This window comes from Mchenga conophoros, linkage group LG20 (assembly GCF_057382185.1).
Source record: "Mchenga conophoros isolate Kocher_MC1m ecotype Shallow Benthic linkage group LG20, M_conophoros_male_GT1.1, whole genome shotgun sequence".
Lineage (NCBI taxonomy): Eukaryota > Metazoa > Chordata > Actinopteri > Cichliformes > Cichlidae > Mchenga > Mchenga conophoros.
The window spans coordinates 17432722-17451242 of NC_140545.1; the positions used below are offsets into that span (position 1 = coordinate 17432722).

The 18521-nt window shown below is 46.3% G+C and overlaps 1 protein-coding gene across 1 annotated transcript in view; it reads left to right on the forward strand.

Moving 5' to 3' along the window:
* Nucleotides 1-18521, forward strand: part of ap4b1 (adaptor related protein complex 4 subunit beta 1) — a 46279-nt gene that overhangs the window by 19559 nt on the left and 8199 nt on the right. Inside the window, exons 7-12 of the mRNA XM_085260807.1 lie at nt 1540-1638; nt 8104-8215; nt 8957-9040; nt 9165-9268; nt 13318-13525; nt 13611-13925. Of these exons, the coding sequence (XP_085116933.1) occupies nt 1540-1638; nt 8104-8215; nt 8957-9040; nt 9165-9268; nt 13318-13525; nt 13611-13925 (922 nt within the window). The remainder of the gene's footprint in view (nt 1-1539; nt 1639-8103; nt 8216-8956; nt 9041-9164; nt 9269-13317; nt 13526-13610; nt 13926-18521) is intronic.

Below are 18521 nucleotides of genomic sequence, written 5' to 3' on the forward strand. Positions count from 1 at the left end.
CTTCATCCTGCAGCATCTGGACTCCCCAGGAACCTACGCCAGGATCCTGTTTGTGGACTTCAGCTCTGCCTTCAACACCATCCTTCCAGACCATCTCCGAGACAAGCTTTCCCAGATGAATGTGCCTGATCCCATCTGCCGGTGGATCACTGACTTCCTGACGGACAGGAAGCAGCATGTGAGGCTGGGAAAGAATGTCTCGGACTCCCGGACCATCAGCACCGGCTCCCCTCAGGGCTGTGTTCTTTCTCCTCTGCTCTTCTCCCTGTACACCAACTGCTGCACCTCCACCCACCAGTCTGTCAAGCTAATCAAGTTTGCAGATGACACCACCGTTATTGGACTCATCTCGGACGGGGACGAGTCTGCCTACAGGAGGGAGGTTGAACGTCTGGTGTCCTGGTGCAGCCACAACAACCTGGTGCTGAATGCCCAGAAGACAGTGGAGATTATTGTGGACTTCAGGAAGCACACAGCCCCACTCCCCCCCATCATCCTGACTGACACCCCCATCACCTCTGTGGACTCATTCCGCTTCCTGGGTACCACCATCACCCAGGACCTGAAGTGGGAGCCCACCATCACCTCCGTCATCAAGAAAGCCCAGCAGAGGATGTACTTCCTGAGGCAGCTGAAGAAATTCAACCTGCCAACACGGACGATGATGCAGTTCTACACTGCAATCATCGAGTCCATCCTCACCTCCTCCATCACCGTGTGGTACGCTGGAGCCACTATCAGGGACAAACAGAGACTGCAGCGTGTTGTGCGCTCTGCTGAGAAGGTGATTGGCTGCAGACTCCCATCTTTGCAGGACCTGTACACCTCCAGGACATTGCGGCGTGCAGCTCGGATCTCAGCTGACCCTTCTCACCCTGGACACAGTCTGTTTGACCTGCTCCCCTCAGGCAGGAGGCTCCGGTCCATTCGCACCAGAACCTCTCGCCATAAGAACAGTTTCTTCCCCTCTGCTGTTGGACACATGAACAATAACCATATGACTGTTCCCACCACTAACACATGACCCTACGCTGTGTTCACTGCATCATTCCATGTTTGGCACTGATCACCACCTGCACTCATGTATATATCTTTCAACGTAGCACTCTTAATTCTTATTCTCATGTATATATCTCATGTATATCTCATGCACATATCTTCCCACGTAGCACTTTTAATTCTTATCCCTACTTTTATTTTTTTCCATGTCTATTTAAGTGCTATTTATGACACTATGTTTGCACTGAAGCACCGCAGCAATTTCCTAATGTTGTAAACCTGCTCAACATTTGGCAATAAACCCCATTCTGATTCTGATTCTGATTCTGACATCTGACTGGATAAATCTGTCTTTGTGGAAAAGCTTAATCACTTACTGAATCATTGGCATGTGGACGTGTGTCTTTTTTAATCCCCAGAGGGAGTAGCAACAGTTCAGATTCACTGCATCTGATTCATTTTTTTCATTACTTTTACGTTCAGATGGATTTATGTGTACATGTCATGCTGAGAAAAAAAGATATGTCTGTCTGCTTGCAGTTGTTGCTGCGCTCTGTCCCTGGCCTGCTGGGGCCGCACTACAAGCGTTTCTTCTGTGGCTATGCTGAGCCTGCCTACATCAAAGAAAGGAAGATGCAGGTGATGCCAGTTTTGCTTATCCTTTGAATTTTTCATCTTCAGTTTTTGTGTTTATATGATGATATGCTTTTTGAAACAAGAAAACTTTAGCTGTAATAATCCAAAGTCCTAATACTTATTTTGTAAAACTAACCAGTAAACATAGAACATACTTTTGTGTTGGTAGACCAACTTCTTGCTTTTTACAAAGGAAAAGGAAACTTTATGTCTTAGAAAAACTTGAGATTAAATAAATGCAGACTCCAGACATTACAGATGCTGCAGAACACTGAAAGTTAACCCTGAGGTTGCCTCAGTAAGTCCTGCTTGAATAGATTCTCTCAGTTTCACTTAGTGGTCAACTCATCTTGTAGCATGATGGCAGACGTTCACTCCACTCCACTATTTCCATTATCCATTCATTCATCCATTTGTTGTGCACAGAGTCAGATTGCAGCTGGCTAAACAGGGTAGTTAGAATTTCCTTTACACAGGATCATTTTCCATCCTGGGTGGCTGTAGCTCAGGAGGTAAAGTGGGGCATCTATTAATCAGAAGATGGGAGGTTTGATCCCTGGCAGCTCCAGCTCTTACCCAAACGTCCCTGGGTGAGATCCTAACCCCAAGTTTCTCTTTGATGCATCCATCGGTAAAATGCACTTTTGATAGCAAACAGTGTTTGTGTGAATGAGGCAAGTTACATAAATGGCTATATAAGAGCACTTACCATCTCTTCCTGGGAGATCCTGACAAGTGAGATGCTGAGTCTCTACATGTTCTGCATCTTATCCCAGGTTGTGTGCCTGAAAAAACTCCAATTGAAGGCACCCAGCATGCTCAAACAGCCTCAACGGACTCTTTTCAGAGCACCCCTATCTACAAGCTCCCTCTAGTTTTCTGCTTATCTCGGTTCCTCAGGTAGCTACAAACCTAATGAGGAACAACTGTATTTGAGTTGCTATTCAAACTCAACATTTTTATCACTAATTAGTGCTCATATTCATAGGTGAGATTCTCAATGTAGACGTGGTTGAGAGGTTTACCTTCTGGGTCATTTGCCTCCTCAGTAGCGTTATACAATGCTCACCTTGTTGACGGTACAATGCCAATCTGTCCATCTCCATTTTACCCAAACTGTGAGCTAACTCCACACCCCGACAAAGTAATTAATCCTTTTGTAACAGATAGCTGGAGGGGTGGAGTTTGATCCCAACTGGTTCACAGCTGCCAAGTTTAACAAACACCTGAAACCCCCTTAGCATGAATTCTTTGTACAGATGTGGAAACATCTTTCAGGTGCTTTGATAAGTTTGTATTTCCTCCTTTTGGTCAGGATGCTCCATGACACTGCTTTCATGTTGTGAAATTCACTATACACAGGTACACACACACAGGTCTTTATCACCAGGTTCCACATTTATTTACAATTTTCTCAGGTTATGACTGAACACAGTCTGACAGCTGTCGGTCCCAGCTGATTTCCCTCTCTTTCCGCTCCTCTCCGTCTCACTATAAAAAGGGAAGGAAACCATTATCAGTCCAAATCGCCATCAGCTGTTCTCACCGGCATCTCCAGCACCGCCCCGTTGAGCCCACTGCACCACTCCTCCCCTGCAGACGCGCCCGGGACCACACCTCTGCCACACACCCCCACCGCCCGACTGAGGCCGGGGAGCCGTCCGGCCGAACCTACTCCCCCCACCCCCCACCCCCGCGAGCCCCCGGCCTATGGACCACCTTGAACTTAAAGGGCTGTAAAGCCAGATACCACCGGGTGATCCGGGCGTTGGCATCCTTCATGCGGTGGAGCCACTGCAGCGGGGCGTGGTCCGAGCAGAGGGTGAACGAGCGCCCCAGGAGGTAATAGCGAAGGGAGTCGACCGCCCACCGGATAGCCAAGCACTCCTTCTCCACAGTGCTGTACCGTCTTTCACGCTCTGCCAGCTTCCGGCAGATGTAAAGAACGGGACGGTCGGCCCCCTTTACCTGCTGGGACAAAACGGCCCCCAGCCCTCTGTTCGAGGTGTCAGTCTACAGAACAAAAGGGAGGGAAAAGTTAGGAGTGTGAAGCAGCGGTTCCCCACAGAGAGACTTTTTCACCTGCACAAACGCCGCTTGGCACGACCCCGTCCACTGAACCAGATCCGGAGCACCCTTTCGGGTGAGATCGGTCAAGGGGCTGGTCAGCTGCACAAACCCTGGCACGAAACGGCGATAGTAACCTGCCAGCCCCAGAAACCGTCTCACCTCCTTTTTAGTCTTGGGGCGCGGGCAGGATGCAATAGCCGCCGTCTTCTCCACCTGTGGACGCACCTGCCCGCCCCCCAAGTGGTACCCCAGATACTGTACCTCCCTCCGTCCAACCGCACACTTCTTCGGGTTGGCCGTGAGCCCCGCCCTCCTCAGGGACTCCAGGACCGCGGCCACCTGCTGCACATGCTCCGCCCAGGTGTCGCTGTGGATGATCACGTCATCCAGGTAGGCAGCAGCATATGCAGCGTGCGGACGCAGCACCCGGTCCATGAGGCGCTGAAAGGTGGTTGGGGCTCCGAACAAGCCGAACGGAAGCGTAACGAATTGGTACAACCCGTACGGAGTGGAGAAGGCCGTTTTCTCCCTGGACTCGGCAGACAAGGGAATCTGCCAGTAGCCCTTGGTTAAATCCAGTGTCGTGAGAAAACGGGCCGTGCCCAGCCGATCCAGGAGCTCGTCGATAGGCATCAAAACGTGACACTTCATTCACCTTGCGATAGTTGACACAGAACCATATAGACCCATCCTTTTTCACCACAAGAAAGATGGGGCTACACCAGGCGCTGTGCGACTCTTCTATCACTCCCATTTTCTGCATTTCAGCCAATTCCCTCTGAACGATTTGCCGTTTATGCTCAGGAAGCCTGTAGGGCCGTGAACGCACCGTCACGCCAGGCTGTGTTACAAAATGATGCTCAATGAGAGACGTTCGGCCTGGCAGGGGGGAGAACACATCTGCAAACCGCTGTTGTAACGCGACAACGTCCGCTATCTGGGCCTGTGTGAGGTGGTCATCACAAGGGAGAGAGGCGGGGATGATGGAATTTGGCACCTCCGGCCCCAACTCATCTCTCTCCTTAACCAGGCTTACCAGAGAAGCGGTTTCAGCCTCTCGCCACTCTTTAAGGAGATTGAGGTGATAAATCTGCGTGGCCCCTCCCCTGTCCGACTAAGCGACCTCATAGTCAACGTCCCCGACTCGCCGTGTGACCACAAAGGGTCCTTGCCACTTGGCGAGCAACTTCGAGCTGGAAGAAGGGAGTAATACAAGCACTTTGTCTCCCGGTGAAAATTGCCTGAGTCTAGCCCCTCTGTCATACAGGCGTTGCTGACGCTGCTGAGCCTGGAGCAAATTCTCCCGTGACAACCTCCCCAAAGTGTGGAGTTTCGCTCTCAGGTCCAACACGTACTGAATCTCATTCTTAGCGGGGCCCGGACCGTCCTCCCAGCTTTCTTTAATCAGGTCGAGCACCTCACGCGGCTTCCTGCCGAACAGCAATTCAAAGGGAGAAAATACCGTGGAGGCCTGGGGCACCTCCCGCACTGCAAATAACAGAGGGTCTAGCCAGCGATCCCAATTGCGTTCATCCTCGTTAATGAACTTACGAATCATGGACTTTAAAGTCTTATTCAGCTGCTCCACCAGGCCATCCGTCTGAGGGTGGTAGACGCTGGTCCGAATAGATTTAATGCCCAGTAATTCGTACAGTTCCCGCAGTGTATGAGACATAAACGACGTGCCCTGGTCAGTCAGTATCTCTTTCGGGATTCCGACTCGGGAGATGACCTGAAACAGTGCCTGCACCACACTCTTTGCAGAGATGGTGCGCAGCGGGACTGCTTCCGGGTACCGCGTTGCATAATCCACCAGGACTAATACAAAGCGGTAGCCTCGTGCACTCCGATGAAACGGCCCGATGAGGTCCATGCCAATGCGCTCAAACGGGACCTCTATGAGTGGGAGCGGGCGCAAAGGCGCTTTTGGTATGGCCGGCTGATTAACAAGTTGGCAGTCCGGGCAGGACGCGCACCAGCGGCGCACATCCGCTCGGATGCCCGGCCAATAAAATCGAGCCGTTATTCGCTCCAGAGTTTTTTCGTATCCCATATGCCCTGCCATGGGGTTATAATGAGCCGCCTGGAAAATCATTTCCCGGCGGCCCTGCGGCACCAACAACTGGGTGTGTGTCTCCTCCGTGCGAGTGTCACGACTCACTCGATATAACCTATCTTTTGATAAAATGAAGCGCGGGTAGGTCCGCACGGCTTCAGGGCGCACCACGTGACCATCAATCTCAATCACCTGGTCAAAGGCTGAGCGTAGGGTGTCATCACGAGACTGCTCCAGTGGGAAATCACCCGTGGGGGAAACCTCCGGAGCCGGCGGGGCTTCCCATGAAGGACCCGCCGTCTCCCCCTCCCTGGAGTCAGTGTCGGACGACCCCGCATCACCGCTGAGCGCCGCGCAGACACTACATGCTACTAACGGTCGTGATCGCATTCCCGCATACTGTCCCAACAGATGATGAAACCCCGGCCAATTCGTGCCCAGAATTAGGGGATGCGACAGGCGCGGGCTAACCGCAGCCGTTACCCTATGCGTTTTGCCCTTATACTTTAATAACAGCGGCACTATGGGATACCTGTGAACATCACCATGAACACACTTCACCTCCACCCATTCTGCCTCCAGCAATGCCCCGGGGCGAACCAAGCCTTGGTGCACGAGGGTCTGCATGCAGCCCGTGTCCACCAAAGCATGGTGTATACCCCCTCGAGTCCTTACCGGAAGGCTGTACGTCCCTCCTGGACCGGAAGAGGGTGCTGGGGCACCGGCAACGCGGAACACCTGCCCCACCTCCATCAGAGGACAGTCCCTCCTCAGGTGTCCCGGTTGCCCGCACTCCTGCCCCGGCGTCTGCGCTGTTTTCCGTGGCTCAGGGGTGGCACTGCTCATGTCTGATCCCTGGGAAGGCACAAACGCAGCAAAAGGATTAATGGGGCTCAGCGCCAGCGCCCGCTCTGCCTGCCCCGGCGCAGGTACCCGGCGCCTTGGTGCCGGCACTGGGGCTTGTTTGCTCGGCCTCCGGCCGCCGTCCCCGGGTTCCCCCGCTCTAGCGGCAAGGTGGTCCTCCGCCAACGTTACCGCCACCTCCAGACTCGCGGGACGGTGGCACCTGACCCATCTCGCCGTCTCCGCAGGCAGCCCCTCCATGAACTGCTCCAGCACCACCTTGTCCACCAGCAGCGTCTCGCCCTCTGACGATCCCGGCTGCAGCCAGCGCACCGCCGCGTCGTGCAGCTTCCGGGCCCAAGCAAACGGCCGATCTGCCGCGGCTAGCCGACAGGCCCGGAACCGCCGGCGATGGTCCTCAGCGGTGAGCCCCATCCTGTCCACCACCGCCCGGCTCACGTCCTGGAAGCTGCTCCTCGAGGTCGGCGGCAGACTCAGGGCCGCCGTCTGAGCCTCCCCCGACAGCAGAGGAAGCAAACGCGGAGCCCACTCCACCTGCGGCCACTGACAGGCCTCCGCCATGGCACGAAAAGTCTCCAGGAAAACCTGGGGGTCGTCCCCGTCCCCCATCCGGGGCATCGCCACTGACAGCGGTGGAGGCTTCGGCGGAGCAGCGGCTCCAACCAGCCGCTCCAGAACCAGCGTCTGCCGGTCCGTCTGCTCCTGCAGCGCAGCCAGGTGAGCCCGCTGGACCACCGCCTGGTCCTGGCTCATCTTCGCCATCTCCGCCAGAATCTGCGCCAGAAACTGCAAAGGCTGGGCGGGCGGCGCAGCCTGTGGGTCGGACATCCCCACGCCGGCTGGACACAGGGTTTCGGCACCACTTGTGAAATGCACTATACACAGGTACACACACACACAGGTCTTTATCACCAGGTTCCACATTTATTTACAATTTTCTCAGGTTATGACTGAACACAGTCTGACAGCTGTCGGTCCCAGCTGATTTCCCTCTCTTTCCGCTCCTCTCCGTCTCACTATAAAAAGGGAAGGAAACCATTATCAGTCCAAATCGCCATCAGCTGTTCTCACCGGCATCTCCAGCACCGCCCCGTTGAGCCCACTGCACCACTCCTCCCCTGCAGACGCGCCCGGGACCACACCTCCGCCACACATGTATATACTTTGGCATAGACAGTAAATAAAAGATGGCCATAGCCACTTTGATGTTAGCCTTTGGTTTTTGGGAGTGCATTTTGAAGCTTCATAGTGACCCCATTAATGGAGGTAAAACCTAACAGACAGTCCATGCCGTACTCCTAACTTTGGACATGTTAATATCCAAAAGGATTAGCTTAATCTTGAAGCAAGCCCCAAGAGTTGGATTTTTAGCTTTTTGCATTACTACTTTTTTTCACAAGTCCACAGTTAGTACCCAGTGTTAGCAGCTGGAGGCGATCCTTTGACAGTACTATAGCTTCAGCTGCTGTGTGTTGCAGGTGCTGGTAGAGCTGGTGAATGACGAGAACGTAGCAATGATACTGGATGAGCTGAAAGGATACTGCACTGATGTCAACACTGACACTGCCCAGGCTGCAATCTCAGCAATAGGTAAACATGTTCACACATGCTGCTGTGTGCCAGTATTATGTAATTTGACACTCAGGCTCTGTTGTGTCTACTATTGTAGTTTTTTTTTCTTCAGGTAGAGACTGCTGTATTAATGAGGGTGTAGTGATTAGGAGCACTAGATTGTAAATAATATGGATTTAGTAACACATCCTGATATTCAAATGTTTTGTCTTACTCTGTTCATACTGTATTAAATGAAGGCTGGTTTATATTTATAAGCCTTCATGTTTTTGCTGTGTTCCCGAACCTGTGTGTGTGAAGTATATGTTGAAATTGAAACAACTGAATAGAAAACATTTTATCTCGCTATAAGCACCAAAGTTTGGGACCAAGACCATTCCAGCTCTGTGGTTCCACTACCCAGACTCATTGTGTTATGAGCTACGAATTAAAGGATTTTTTTCTCTAAATGTAACTGCTTTTCATTTCAAATTTAAATTGCTGATGTTAATGTTAATCTTACACACCAGTAGACACACTCTTTCCAAATGGAGTTTCTACATTCATTTGTTTTCAGCCTTCCTGAAATGCAAAATGTTAACCCATTTGTCTGACAATAAGTAAATAATAAGCAAAAAAACAAGACATCCCTTTTATTAAGGATAAGAATACACAGCGTGCTGCATTTTCTGTGTAGAACATGCTCAGGTTCTAAAATTTCATTATCCATGTGTTTGATCAGTCACTCTAATGCCCTGTGTTTGCCTTTATTGTATGCAGGTCGTATTGGACGCAGCTACAGCGACAGATGTCTACAAATCCTCACTGGGCTGCTTGGACTCAAACAGGATCATATCACTTCTGGTAAAAACATCAGTTCCACAACCTCCCACATACAGTACAGTATACACACAAACAGCTTCATGAACTGGTTTTTTACTCTTTCACCACACTTTTTGTCTCTCTACTCTCCTGCTACCCTTCTCAGCGGTGGTGCAGACAATGCGTGACCTGGTCTGGGTGTGTCCCCAGTGTAGCGACACTGTGTGCCTTGCACTGGATGGCTGCGAGGAAACACTGCAGGATATCCAGGTTAGATCCTGCCATACCTATATACTGAGTGCAAGAAAAAACAATATCATGCCATAAATGAGTATGTGCTGTAGATGTCCTGTTTTGAAAATACAAATTGGCAAAAGTATTATCAGAAATAGACTTAACAGAAACTTTTTTTTATTCTACAGGGCATTATCATGGTATTTTATTTTATATGCTGAAATTTAAATTTACTTTCATAATTCTGCAAAGTTATTTCAGTCTGTTGTAACGATATATTTCAGTTATGGTCAAGTTGGTGAACATAATCCCAAGCATCCATTAATAATTTTTTTCATTTTCTCTATCCTCTTATATAGGGTATAGAGCACTGTGCAAAGTTCATGAGCCTCTCTTTCATATTTTGGTAGAAAACAGCGAACTAGGTTCAGCGCTTTATTGAAACGTGCAAACAAACACAGAAATATAGTAAATAAGGTAAAAACGGGGTTTGTACAATTCTAAGGAGCCTGAAAGTCAATATTTGGTGTAATCAGCTTTATTCTTCAACATGAGTCTTCAGGAATAGTTCTCCAGGCTTCTTTAGGAACATTTAAAGCTCTTCTTTGATGTTGGCTGTTCTCTACTTCAGTAATGTTAAGGTCTGGGCTCTGGGGAGACCCAGACATGTTTTTCTATTCAGGTATGTTTTTTGCTGGACTGGCATTGTGTTTGGGATCACTGTCGTGCCGAAAAATGAATCTGTTGCCAATCAGATGCTATTACACGATGGCTCTAAATCTGACGGTAATGTTCTGTCTTCATAAGTCCATCGGTTCTGACAAGATTTCCAACATCATTGGCTCAAATGTAGTCACAAACCTCCATTGTGCTTTACAGCTGTAGACTCTCACTGTTGTATCTCTCTCCTAATCTTCTCTGCGCATTTTGAAAATGATTTCAATCATACATTTCAAATTTCACTTGCCGTGTGTGAGTTTTTCCTTTTGGGGCACAAATGCGTTGGTTTAGAATGCGAAAGCACGTGTTTTGGTGCACAGTTGTGGGGTGTGACTAGGCAACAATGGTGGTTGCACCCACCTGTTCACCTCATATATTGTTTGATTAGTAGAAAGGTAGGGTGAGCATAAGGTGAAACTTTCAGTTGACTGCAGTTTGATACACAATTTGTTGCTGCAGTTTGGTGTAATAATTGGTGCAACAGTTGTATTTGTTTGTGGAGTCTGTGCATTTGGGTTTTTTTGGATCCCTTGTACTGACTTGTGGTTTGGACAGTGTAATGGTTAAATAAGTAGAACAAACAGCTCAGAAGTGCATTTTATTTGTTTACTGATGCACGTCTTCAGTACCCACGTTTAGCCTGCCACAGCCGTTGGTTATGGAGTAGCCACAATAAGACCTGTTGCCACTGATTGTCAGTCTAGTTATTGTGCAGTTTGTTCTTCAGCCTTTTCTTCCTCTTTACTTTCCTTTATAAAGGACTTTCTGAATGAGTCAACAATTAATGGATCAGTCAAAAGCCCAGATGCATCTCTCAGGTCCTATGTCTGGTCAGATCTGCTGCACTTCTACTTATGTCTTGACATTCAGATATTGTTCATCTGTCGTAGCTAGTTTTTAGGCCAACAACTTCTTTGTTTCATATAATTTTATGCTAATCAAGCTATCTGAAATGTGTGTGTTTAGTTAGTTTGTTTGTTTGCTTGTTTTAATTAATTTTAAATCATGCTTTTTATTTGTTTTTGTTTCTAATGTCTCTGTAAAGCACTTTGAATCACCTTGTTGTTGAATTGTGCTATACAAATAAATTTGCCTTGCCTTGCCTTGCCTTGCCTATCTTATCTTTAAACACAATTTATGAAACATAGTTTAAAGTGAAGAAATGGGAACAAATTACGTGATTTTCTGGTCAGTGATTGCCTCCAAAGTATTTGAATTGATGCCAGGTTTCTTTTCATGCTAAGTGCAAGTGAAATTACCAGATTCCCCCATTAAAGTAGATATATCCTAATGAGTTCCTATTGTTATTCTGCAACTCTGGTTTCTGGTAGTTGTATATGATTCACAGTAGGGCTGGGCCATATTATAACGTTCACGGTAATACCGGTATAATGTTAGGCAACGATAGGAAAATGAAATATCGCAATAGAATATGAGTAAAACGCGCATGCGCAGTGCCTTTGTTTTCATACGCACATGGCCGATTGTTGAGTGAAACAGATGAACCAGAATTGGTTTGTAAAAATGGTGCAACTTCAGTGATGTGGAACTGGTTTGGTGTTTGTCCGTCAGATAGACGACAAAGCACATTTCTTTGCAGAACATGCAAGCGGCCGTCGTTATTGTCGTATTTGTCGGACTAAGATGCTCTTAAATGTGGGAGTAATCTGGGTCCTAAACTCCGTATGCTTCTGGTCAAACGAACACTGCAGCATCACTGAGAGTTAAAAACTGTCTAAATTCTTTCATCTTTAATAAAACGATCAGCATTGCTGCTTTACCAGGTGTAACTATGAAGTTTAACTTCCAGGCATCCATGAAAACAAAATTTATTACATTTAACGGAGTTAGAAGTTAGCAGGAAGCTAGCGGAAGTTAGCTCGCTAGTTACCTAAGCATGATATTGCATGTTCTGACTGAGAGATTTCTGAAAAAATTCAAACGTACAGCTCTGCTATCACTTCCAACATAAATGAAGACAGGAAACTAAACAGCAGTGACGTTTGTAGGGTTACTGAAGTTGGGCTAGTTGGTATATAATGATGTGCTACGTGATCGCTAGCGACACAGCTATGTTAGCATAACATAAACAGTGAAGCTGGAGGACGAACACTAACACTTTTCCACTTATAAAAGTTAACGTTAAGGTTCCTGATAGTTAGAGACTAATGCAATCGCATGGCAGGATGCTGTAAACGGACCAAACTTCAGTCAGGAGAACAACTGAAATAATCCATCCACAATATGAGGTTAGTCATTAATATACTGCAACAACATGGGAATAGAGCAGCTGCCAGAGAATTCAACATTAATGAATCAATGGTACAGAAGTGGAGGAAGCAAGAAGAATGAGTTTAATAAAGTTTGATTTATCTGACTGCTTTGTTTCGCTTAATGTGCGTTATAATCCCGTGCACCTTTATGGTACGAAAAATACGTACTGCATACTGCAGTTTAATGTTGCAAAGCATCTCTTTTTAACTTCAGTGGATATTATACATGGTTATGCTCAAGATATGTCAGCCCATTTCTACTGGAAATGCCTTTTGGTTAAACTTTCAGCAAGGAATTTGCATTTGCACTGTTACATTTTTATAAAGCTTTAATGTACATAAAAACCAGCTTCTTGTTTAAGTGAAAATAAATGGAACGTTGTCTTTTTGCGCTAGTAATGTTGTGGAGTTGTATTTTGTCTCGCATCAATTATATCGTCAGTTATATCGTTATCGCAAATTTTCAAATATATATCGTGATAAATATTTTTGGCCATATTGCCCTGCTCTAATTTACAGTTGAAACTAATCCTTGTTAGCAGGGCACTAAGTTCATTTGTCTGAAACAAGCTGTTTTAATTTTTCATTACCTGTCCCATGTGCTTAATGCCAGAACCATGTAGCTGAGATAATCAGATTGAAAATATCTGCTCTCACTGCGCTGCTTGCGGCTGCTCTCTTATTCACACTGATGTATAGAAAAAAATCCTTGAAACTTTCTTTTAGACCGCTGAAATATCAAGGGGTGGCAAATGAAGTGAGATAGTCGCCATATGCTCCAATGTTATAATGGCAAACTTGGCAGTATTCTACAGCAGCCCAGTACAAGAACTTTTTTCTGTATAGTTTCCCCCATTATAACGACTGAACGCATTCTTTTGGAGTTGGGGGTGTAATAAATGCATGAAGTAGAAATGCAGATATGTTTCAGAACTGTACTTTGGAGTAGAACTGTCTTTTGAGGAGATAAAAACAAGCTTGGCACTGGGTAATTATACTACCAAGCATTTCTTGGTAGTTATATTGGACGACAGTGAACCCACTTCTGTTGACTAGACTTAGATCTAAATATTCCACTGCCTCCTTCACTAGGGCAGGCAGGCTTTGCTCTGGTTGCTGGGTGTGTATGGGGAGCGAATTTCCACTGCCCCCTACACTTTGGAAGTGCTCATCGATAGAGTGAGAAGCGAGGCTTCTCTGGGAATCAAGATGGAGCTGCTGACAGCCACCATGAGACTTTTCCTGTGTCGGCCTGCTGAGACACAAGACATGCTGGGAAGACTGCTGCACTACTGCATAGGTTTGTGTTTATGTGTGTGCACATATGTGTATACAGACAGATCATGATAAAAATAGAAAATTTTTTATGCCCTTGTGTTTTCCAGAGGAGGAGACAGACATGTGCGTGCGTGATCAGGCTCTTCTCTACTATCGCCTGCTTCATTGTGGGATAGAAAAGACACGCGAGGTCCTTCAAGGTCGGAGGTCAGATCCCTCTCTGGGTGTTCTGATTGGGCGTCCCGCCAAGCCTGTCAGCCAGTGGGCACGCTGCTTTAACACGTTGGAGCCTCTGAGCCAGGGTGCTGTAGAGGCCGAGTCAGACAGCAGGGGAAGCCCCGAACACGTGACCTATAACTCCAAGCCAAATGCCGACCTATCAGACACACTGAGCTGTAGTCACATTGAGGAGGTTCATTCAGGTGAGTCATGACACTGAAATCCTTCTGCTTTGAAAATCTGATTGGCTGAATTTTGAAAGCTTGCCACTGACTAAATAGTCAGTGGCAAGCCTTGGCTGTGCTGTGCACAGCGCAAATGTTTTTCACATTTAAACAAAATGCCTGTTCTAAAATAAAAATCCAATGGAGTCTTAAAAACAAACTATTAAAATTACTTCCTTATAATGTTCATGCCAATTCACCATCAGGAAGACTTGCTGACAGAGACCAGCATATATTTAAACCAAAGAATTTGGTTATACAAATTTGTTCTGTTCAAATATTCCCTTCAGTTGAGTTTCGTGTGTCACCTCTTGCATAGAAAATAGGATCGTCTACATTTTTAAATTCAGTTCTGTTTGTTTGGTGTTTGTGTGGCTGTGTGCCTGCTTTAGATCTACATAGTAAAGGACACGATTACTTCACTCAGGTGAAGCAGTGAGGGTTGTAGAAGATGCAAAGGCTTCCGTGTACACAACATAAATCGTTTAGTAAACCTGACTTGCTTCCTAGCAGATATTTCCAAATCATCTTGTCACCGTTGGACATTTGGGACAACCCTCAAATAAACGAGGCTAAGCTCTGTAAAACTTAACATTTTAGTCCTGAAGAATTACCATCATTAGGTCCTTAAGATTCATCCACCAGGACTGTGGATATTTTAAATCGGTATAAAGATTTGTTCCTATCCAGCTGACAGGTATTCCATTCACAGAAGCACACTGCTAGCATCTGGACTCTGCAGGGTGGGGTTACAAAAATAAAGTAGATGTGAATTGTTTGCTTGTGTTATCTTTGTGAAGCAACAAGAACTCCCTTTTGAGGGTAAGAGGAGTCGTATCAACCTTTCAGCATGTCCACTACCTGAAGTTGATGTTGGAGGAAAGGCCACTAAAGCACTGTTCGGATATTCTATACTTTTAAATTAGTCGCCTGTGACAATTTTTAGCACCAGGATGAGTTTCTACCTAATTAAATGTTTGAAATGAGTCAGGGGCTAATACTTTGTCCAAATGAGCGATGGTGTAGTTCTTGGAAGGTTGGTTGGTTTCTGGCTTGTCAGGAATGTTGTTCTGGATGATGTCTTTCAAACTCCCATATGTTTGTTTTACCATGGGGCAGTGTTTTTACATGTTGTGGCTAAAACATTCTTCTCCCCACTGCTGGAAAATAAATCTTACTTTTACAGAAGCCTTGGATTCTGTATGGCCACCTGCAGATTCTCAACCACACAACTTTCCATTTATGATTCTTCACTTTCTTTCTTTTAAATTGTTCTAATTAAAATTTTCTCTAAACAAATCTGACAGGATTTTCCACGCCTGTGTTTAGTGTGATTTTGTGGGTTTAATGTTTTACTGTCAAAGTTTAGGACGTTCCTCCTTATGCTGTTCCACGGCATTTAATATGTAAAAATGTGAGGGCAGAGTGAAGAACAGTTTGAAGCCATCTATGATGTCATAGTTGGGGAAGAGGTGCACTAAACCAATAGAAGAATAGTCTTTCACTAACAAGGGAAACATTCAAAGACCACGACAAGCTTGTGAGCCCAATCAACCACAATCAAAGCACACATATATCTGTCTAAGTTCACATTTTGATCACAGGAAAGTCGAGCTCATAGCCATAGTCACTGGGTGTGGGAGTATAGCTTTACTTATTGCATTACCGTAGTCAAGGTTAGTGACTCTGTATGATCATAAGCTCTTTCATTCAGAGGGTTTAACTAACACGGGGGCTCAGCCCTGGCGCAGGGGGCCTCTTGTGCATCGGCCTAACTGGGGGGCTCTTCAACTGGCAGGGAGGTTGTTCCATCCTTGCAGGAGTCCACTCTGCAGGTGGGGGAGAGACATAGGAGAGGTGGAGAATAAACTTAACCTAGAGGTTGTTGTCTTGTGTAGTCTGGGAGATGATTGAATGTTGGGGTGGGTACAGTTTCCTCTGCGGTGGGGTAGGGTGGGCTGCCCCGGGTCCTGTGGGGCTTGGCGGTGCTGCTGCCGTAGGCCCCGGTCTGGATGGGCCTGGGCTCCCTTGCCTTGGTGGGTACCAGAGGACGGGGGTGCCTACTGGGGTCAGCGGGGCAGCTGGCCCTAGAGAGGGGCATCCTCCCCTCCCTTCTTTTCCTCCCTATCCCAGCTACCTCCCTCTTCCCGCTCCACCACACCCACCCACACAGGTAGGGCCTTGGGGTGCGGGTGTGTCACCAGGGTGCAGGGGAGACATCCCCCCCCCCCCCCCCCGTCCTCTTCTGGCCACCTGTGCCTCAATTTTATCTCACAACTTAGGCATCCACATTATTTACACTCTCATAACACACACATATATATAGGGCCTTGAGGGTGGGCACGTTAACGGCGTCCAGTGGACGGTCTGTGTATTCAAACCTACCTCTGGCGCCGGTGCCCACCTCTGAATTTTTAATCCATGTAGACATTGAGGGTTCTCGGGAGGGGCCGTGCTAATACCTGCTGCTCTCTGGCAGCAGCACCATGCTCTCCCTTGCTTTAAATGCACTTTAGAGCAACACGCAGCAACACTACACATGAGTGGGAGGAGTGAGGTATGGGGTCTTCACACTGGGTGGCTACTGGGTGACCCCTCTTCCCATGAGGGTGGCACGGATGCCCCTCCAGTGGTCCTCCTTGGGCTCTCGCACTCTGGGGCCTCTGGATGTCTGGGGCCTGGATCTCCTCCATGCCTGCTTCATGCCCTGTGGGACAGGGCTATGGCTCTCTACATCCTCTTGCATACCATTACATGGGGAAACCATTTGAATGCAAGCACGTTGATCCACACAGGTGTGCACACGGGTGTTCACTGTTCGTAGACTTAAATCACACCTTTCTTGGCTGCTACTTCAAAGCACATTGTGCGCTGTCTGTCTTGCGTGCTGCACAACAACATTCAATATTTAGTATTTACTGCTGTTTACACTTAGCTAGACTAATGTGATGGTGTTGTGTTTAGTATGTTGCTTTGTTGTTGTTTTTTTTGCTTGTTTTCTATTCTTTTTCTCCCAACAGGTGATCCAGGAGATTTTTTTTTTCCCCTTTCTCACTGTCCCTCTCCCCTTCTGTTTTTCTTTTCCTTCCTCTTTCTTTCTCCCTTTCCTATCCCTCACTCATGTCTGTCCCGTCTGTAACAACTGAAAATAAAATAAAATAAATAATAAAAACAAAGGTTGATCCAATGGACCAATACGGCAATGATCCATTTGGCAAAATAAATCCATTGGGTATCCTTGTTGGTCTTCAGACAACAATTCTGACGGCTAAAGAACCAAATGGGACAGGCAAAAAAAAAAAAAGAGGGTTTAACTTAGTTTTATATCTAGATGCACACACACACACACACACACACACACACACACACACACACACACACACACACACACACACACACGTTGCTATTGCTTGGTAAATTTTGCTGTGCAGGCTAACTTTGAGTGAAATTCTTGGGTGTTTGTTGGCTTAGCTAATTCACTTTATGGCTGACTGTATAGTGTTGGCATCTCCTGCCTTTATATTTTTCTTTTTTTTTTTTAAATGTTATTTTATTTTTATTTTTTCCTGAATGAAGTGTGCTTTTAAAAGCAAAGTCCACAACAACTCAATGACAGAAGCATCATAAAAAGATTTTACGACACAGCAGCAGTGTTATATTTATATTGAAGAGTGCAGGTATACATAAAAGCATTGTATGTGATGTACTAAAGGTTTAAAAAAAAGATAGAGAGAGGCTTTATCTAGTAACTGTGACTTAATGTCTCATAATAAATAATGAAATAGCATCACTGGCTGTGACAAAGTGATTAGGCATGAACTCATTTACCACTTGTCCCTTAACCATATGGATAATTTATTTCCTTGTTATTATACAGTCAACCATAATGCTTTATTTTAGACATTGCTGGTTTAACTTTGCTTAACACACTATCCCGGGTTTGTTTGTGGTAGCAGTAGTTACATTCATTATATCAATGCATATGTTTTTTAAAGCAAACACTACTAACTAGTGATGGCCCGCTTGAAGCTGAAGCTCCGGTGCGTGTGTCAAAAAAATCAACACACTGCTTCAGAAGCACTGTGTCGAAGCTTGATTCGTTTAGCCAGAGTCAGATCAGTGACGTCCGAAGCTTCATTTAGAACCTAACTGCTTCGGTAGCTGATTCAATGGTTTATAAGGAAGTGAATCATTCGCAGGATTTGTGGAGTGTTTTGATGGTGACAGATAGCGAACCACTGAGAGATTTGGAGCCAGCAAGGAATAGAGGAGGTTCTGTTGTGTGGGAGAATTTTGAGTTGATTTTTGTCAATCGGGTGGGTTTTCCAGCTTTGTGTTCTGGTCATTTGCTTTTGTTTTGTGCGTGTTTATTATATCTGAAAACAGGGAAAAAGGTAAAATGTCAAAAATCTGCTTCCATAATATAAATATCATTAAAGAACTATAGAAAAACTTCCACTTGACTCTTTGCATGTAATGTTGTAAAAATATATATTTTATTGTTTAATTAATCTGAAAATGTTAGTCTGCCAAATGTGCAGCAATTGGATTTATTTATTCTCTTTAGCTGATAGT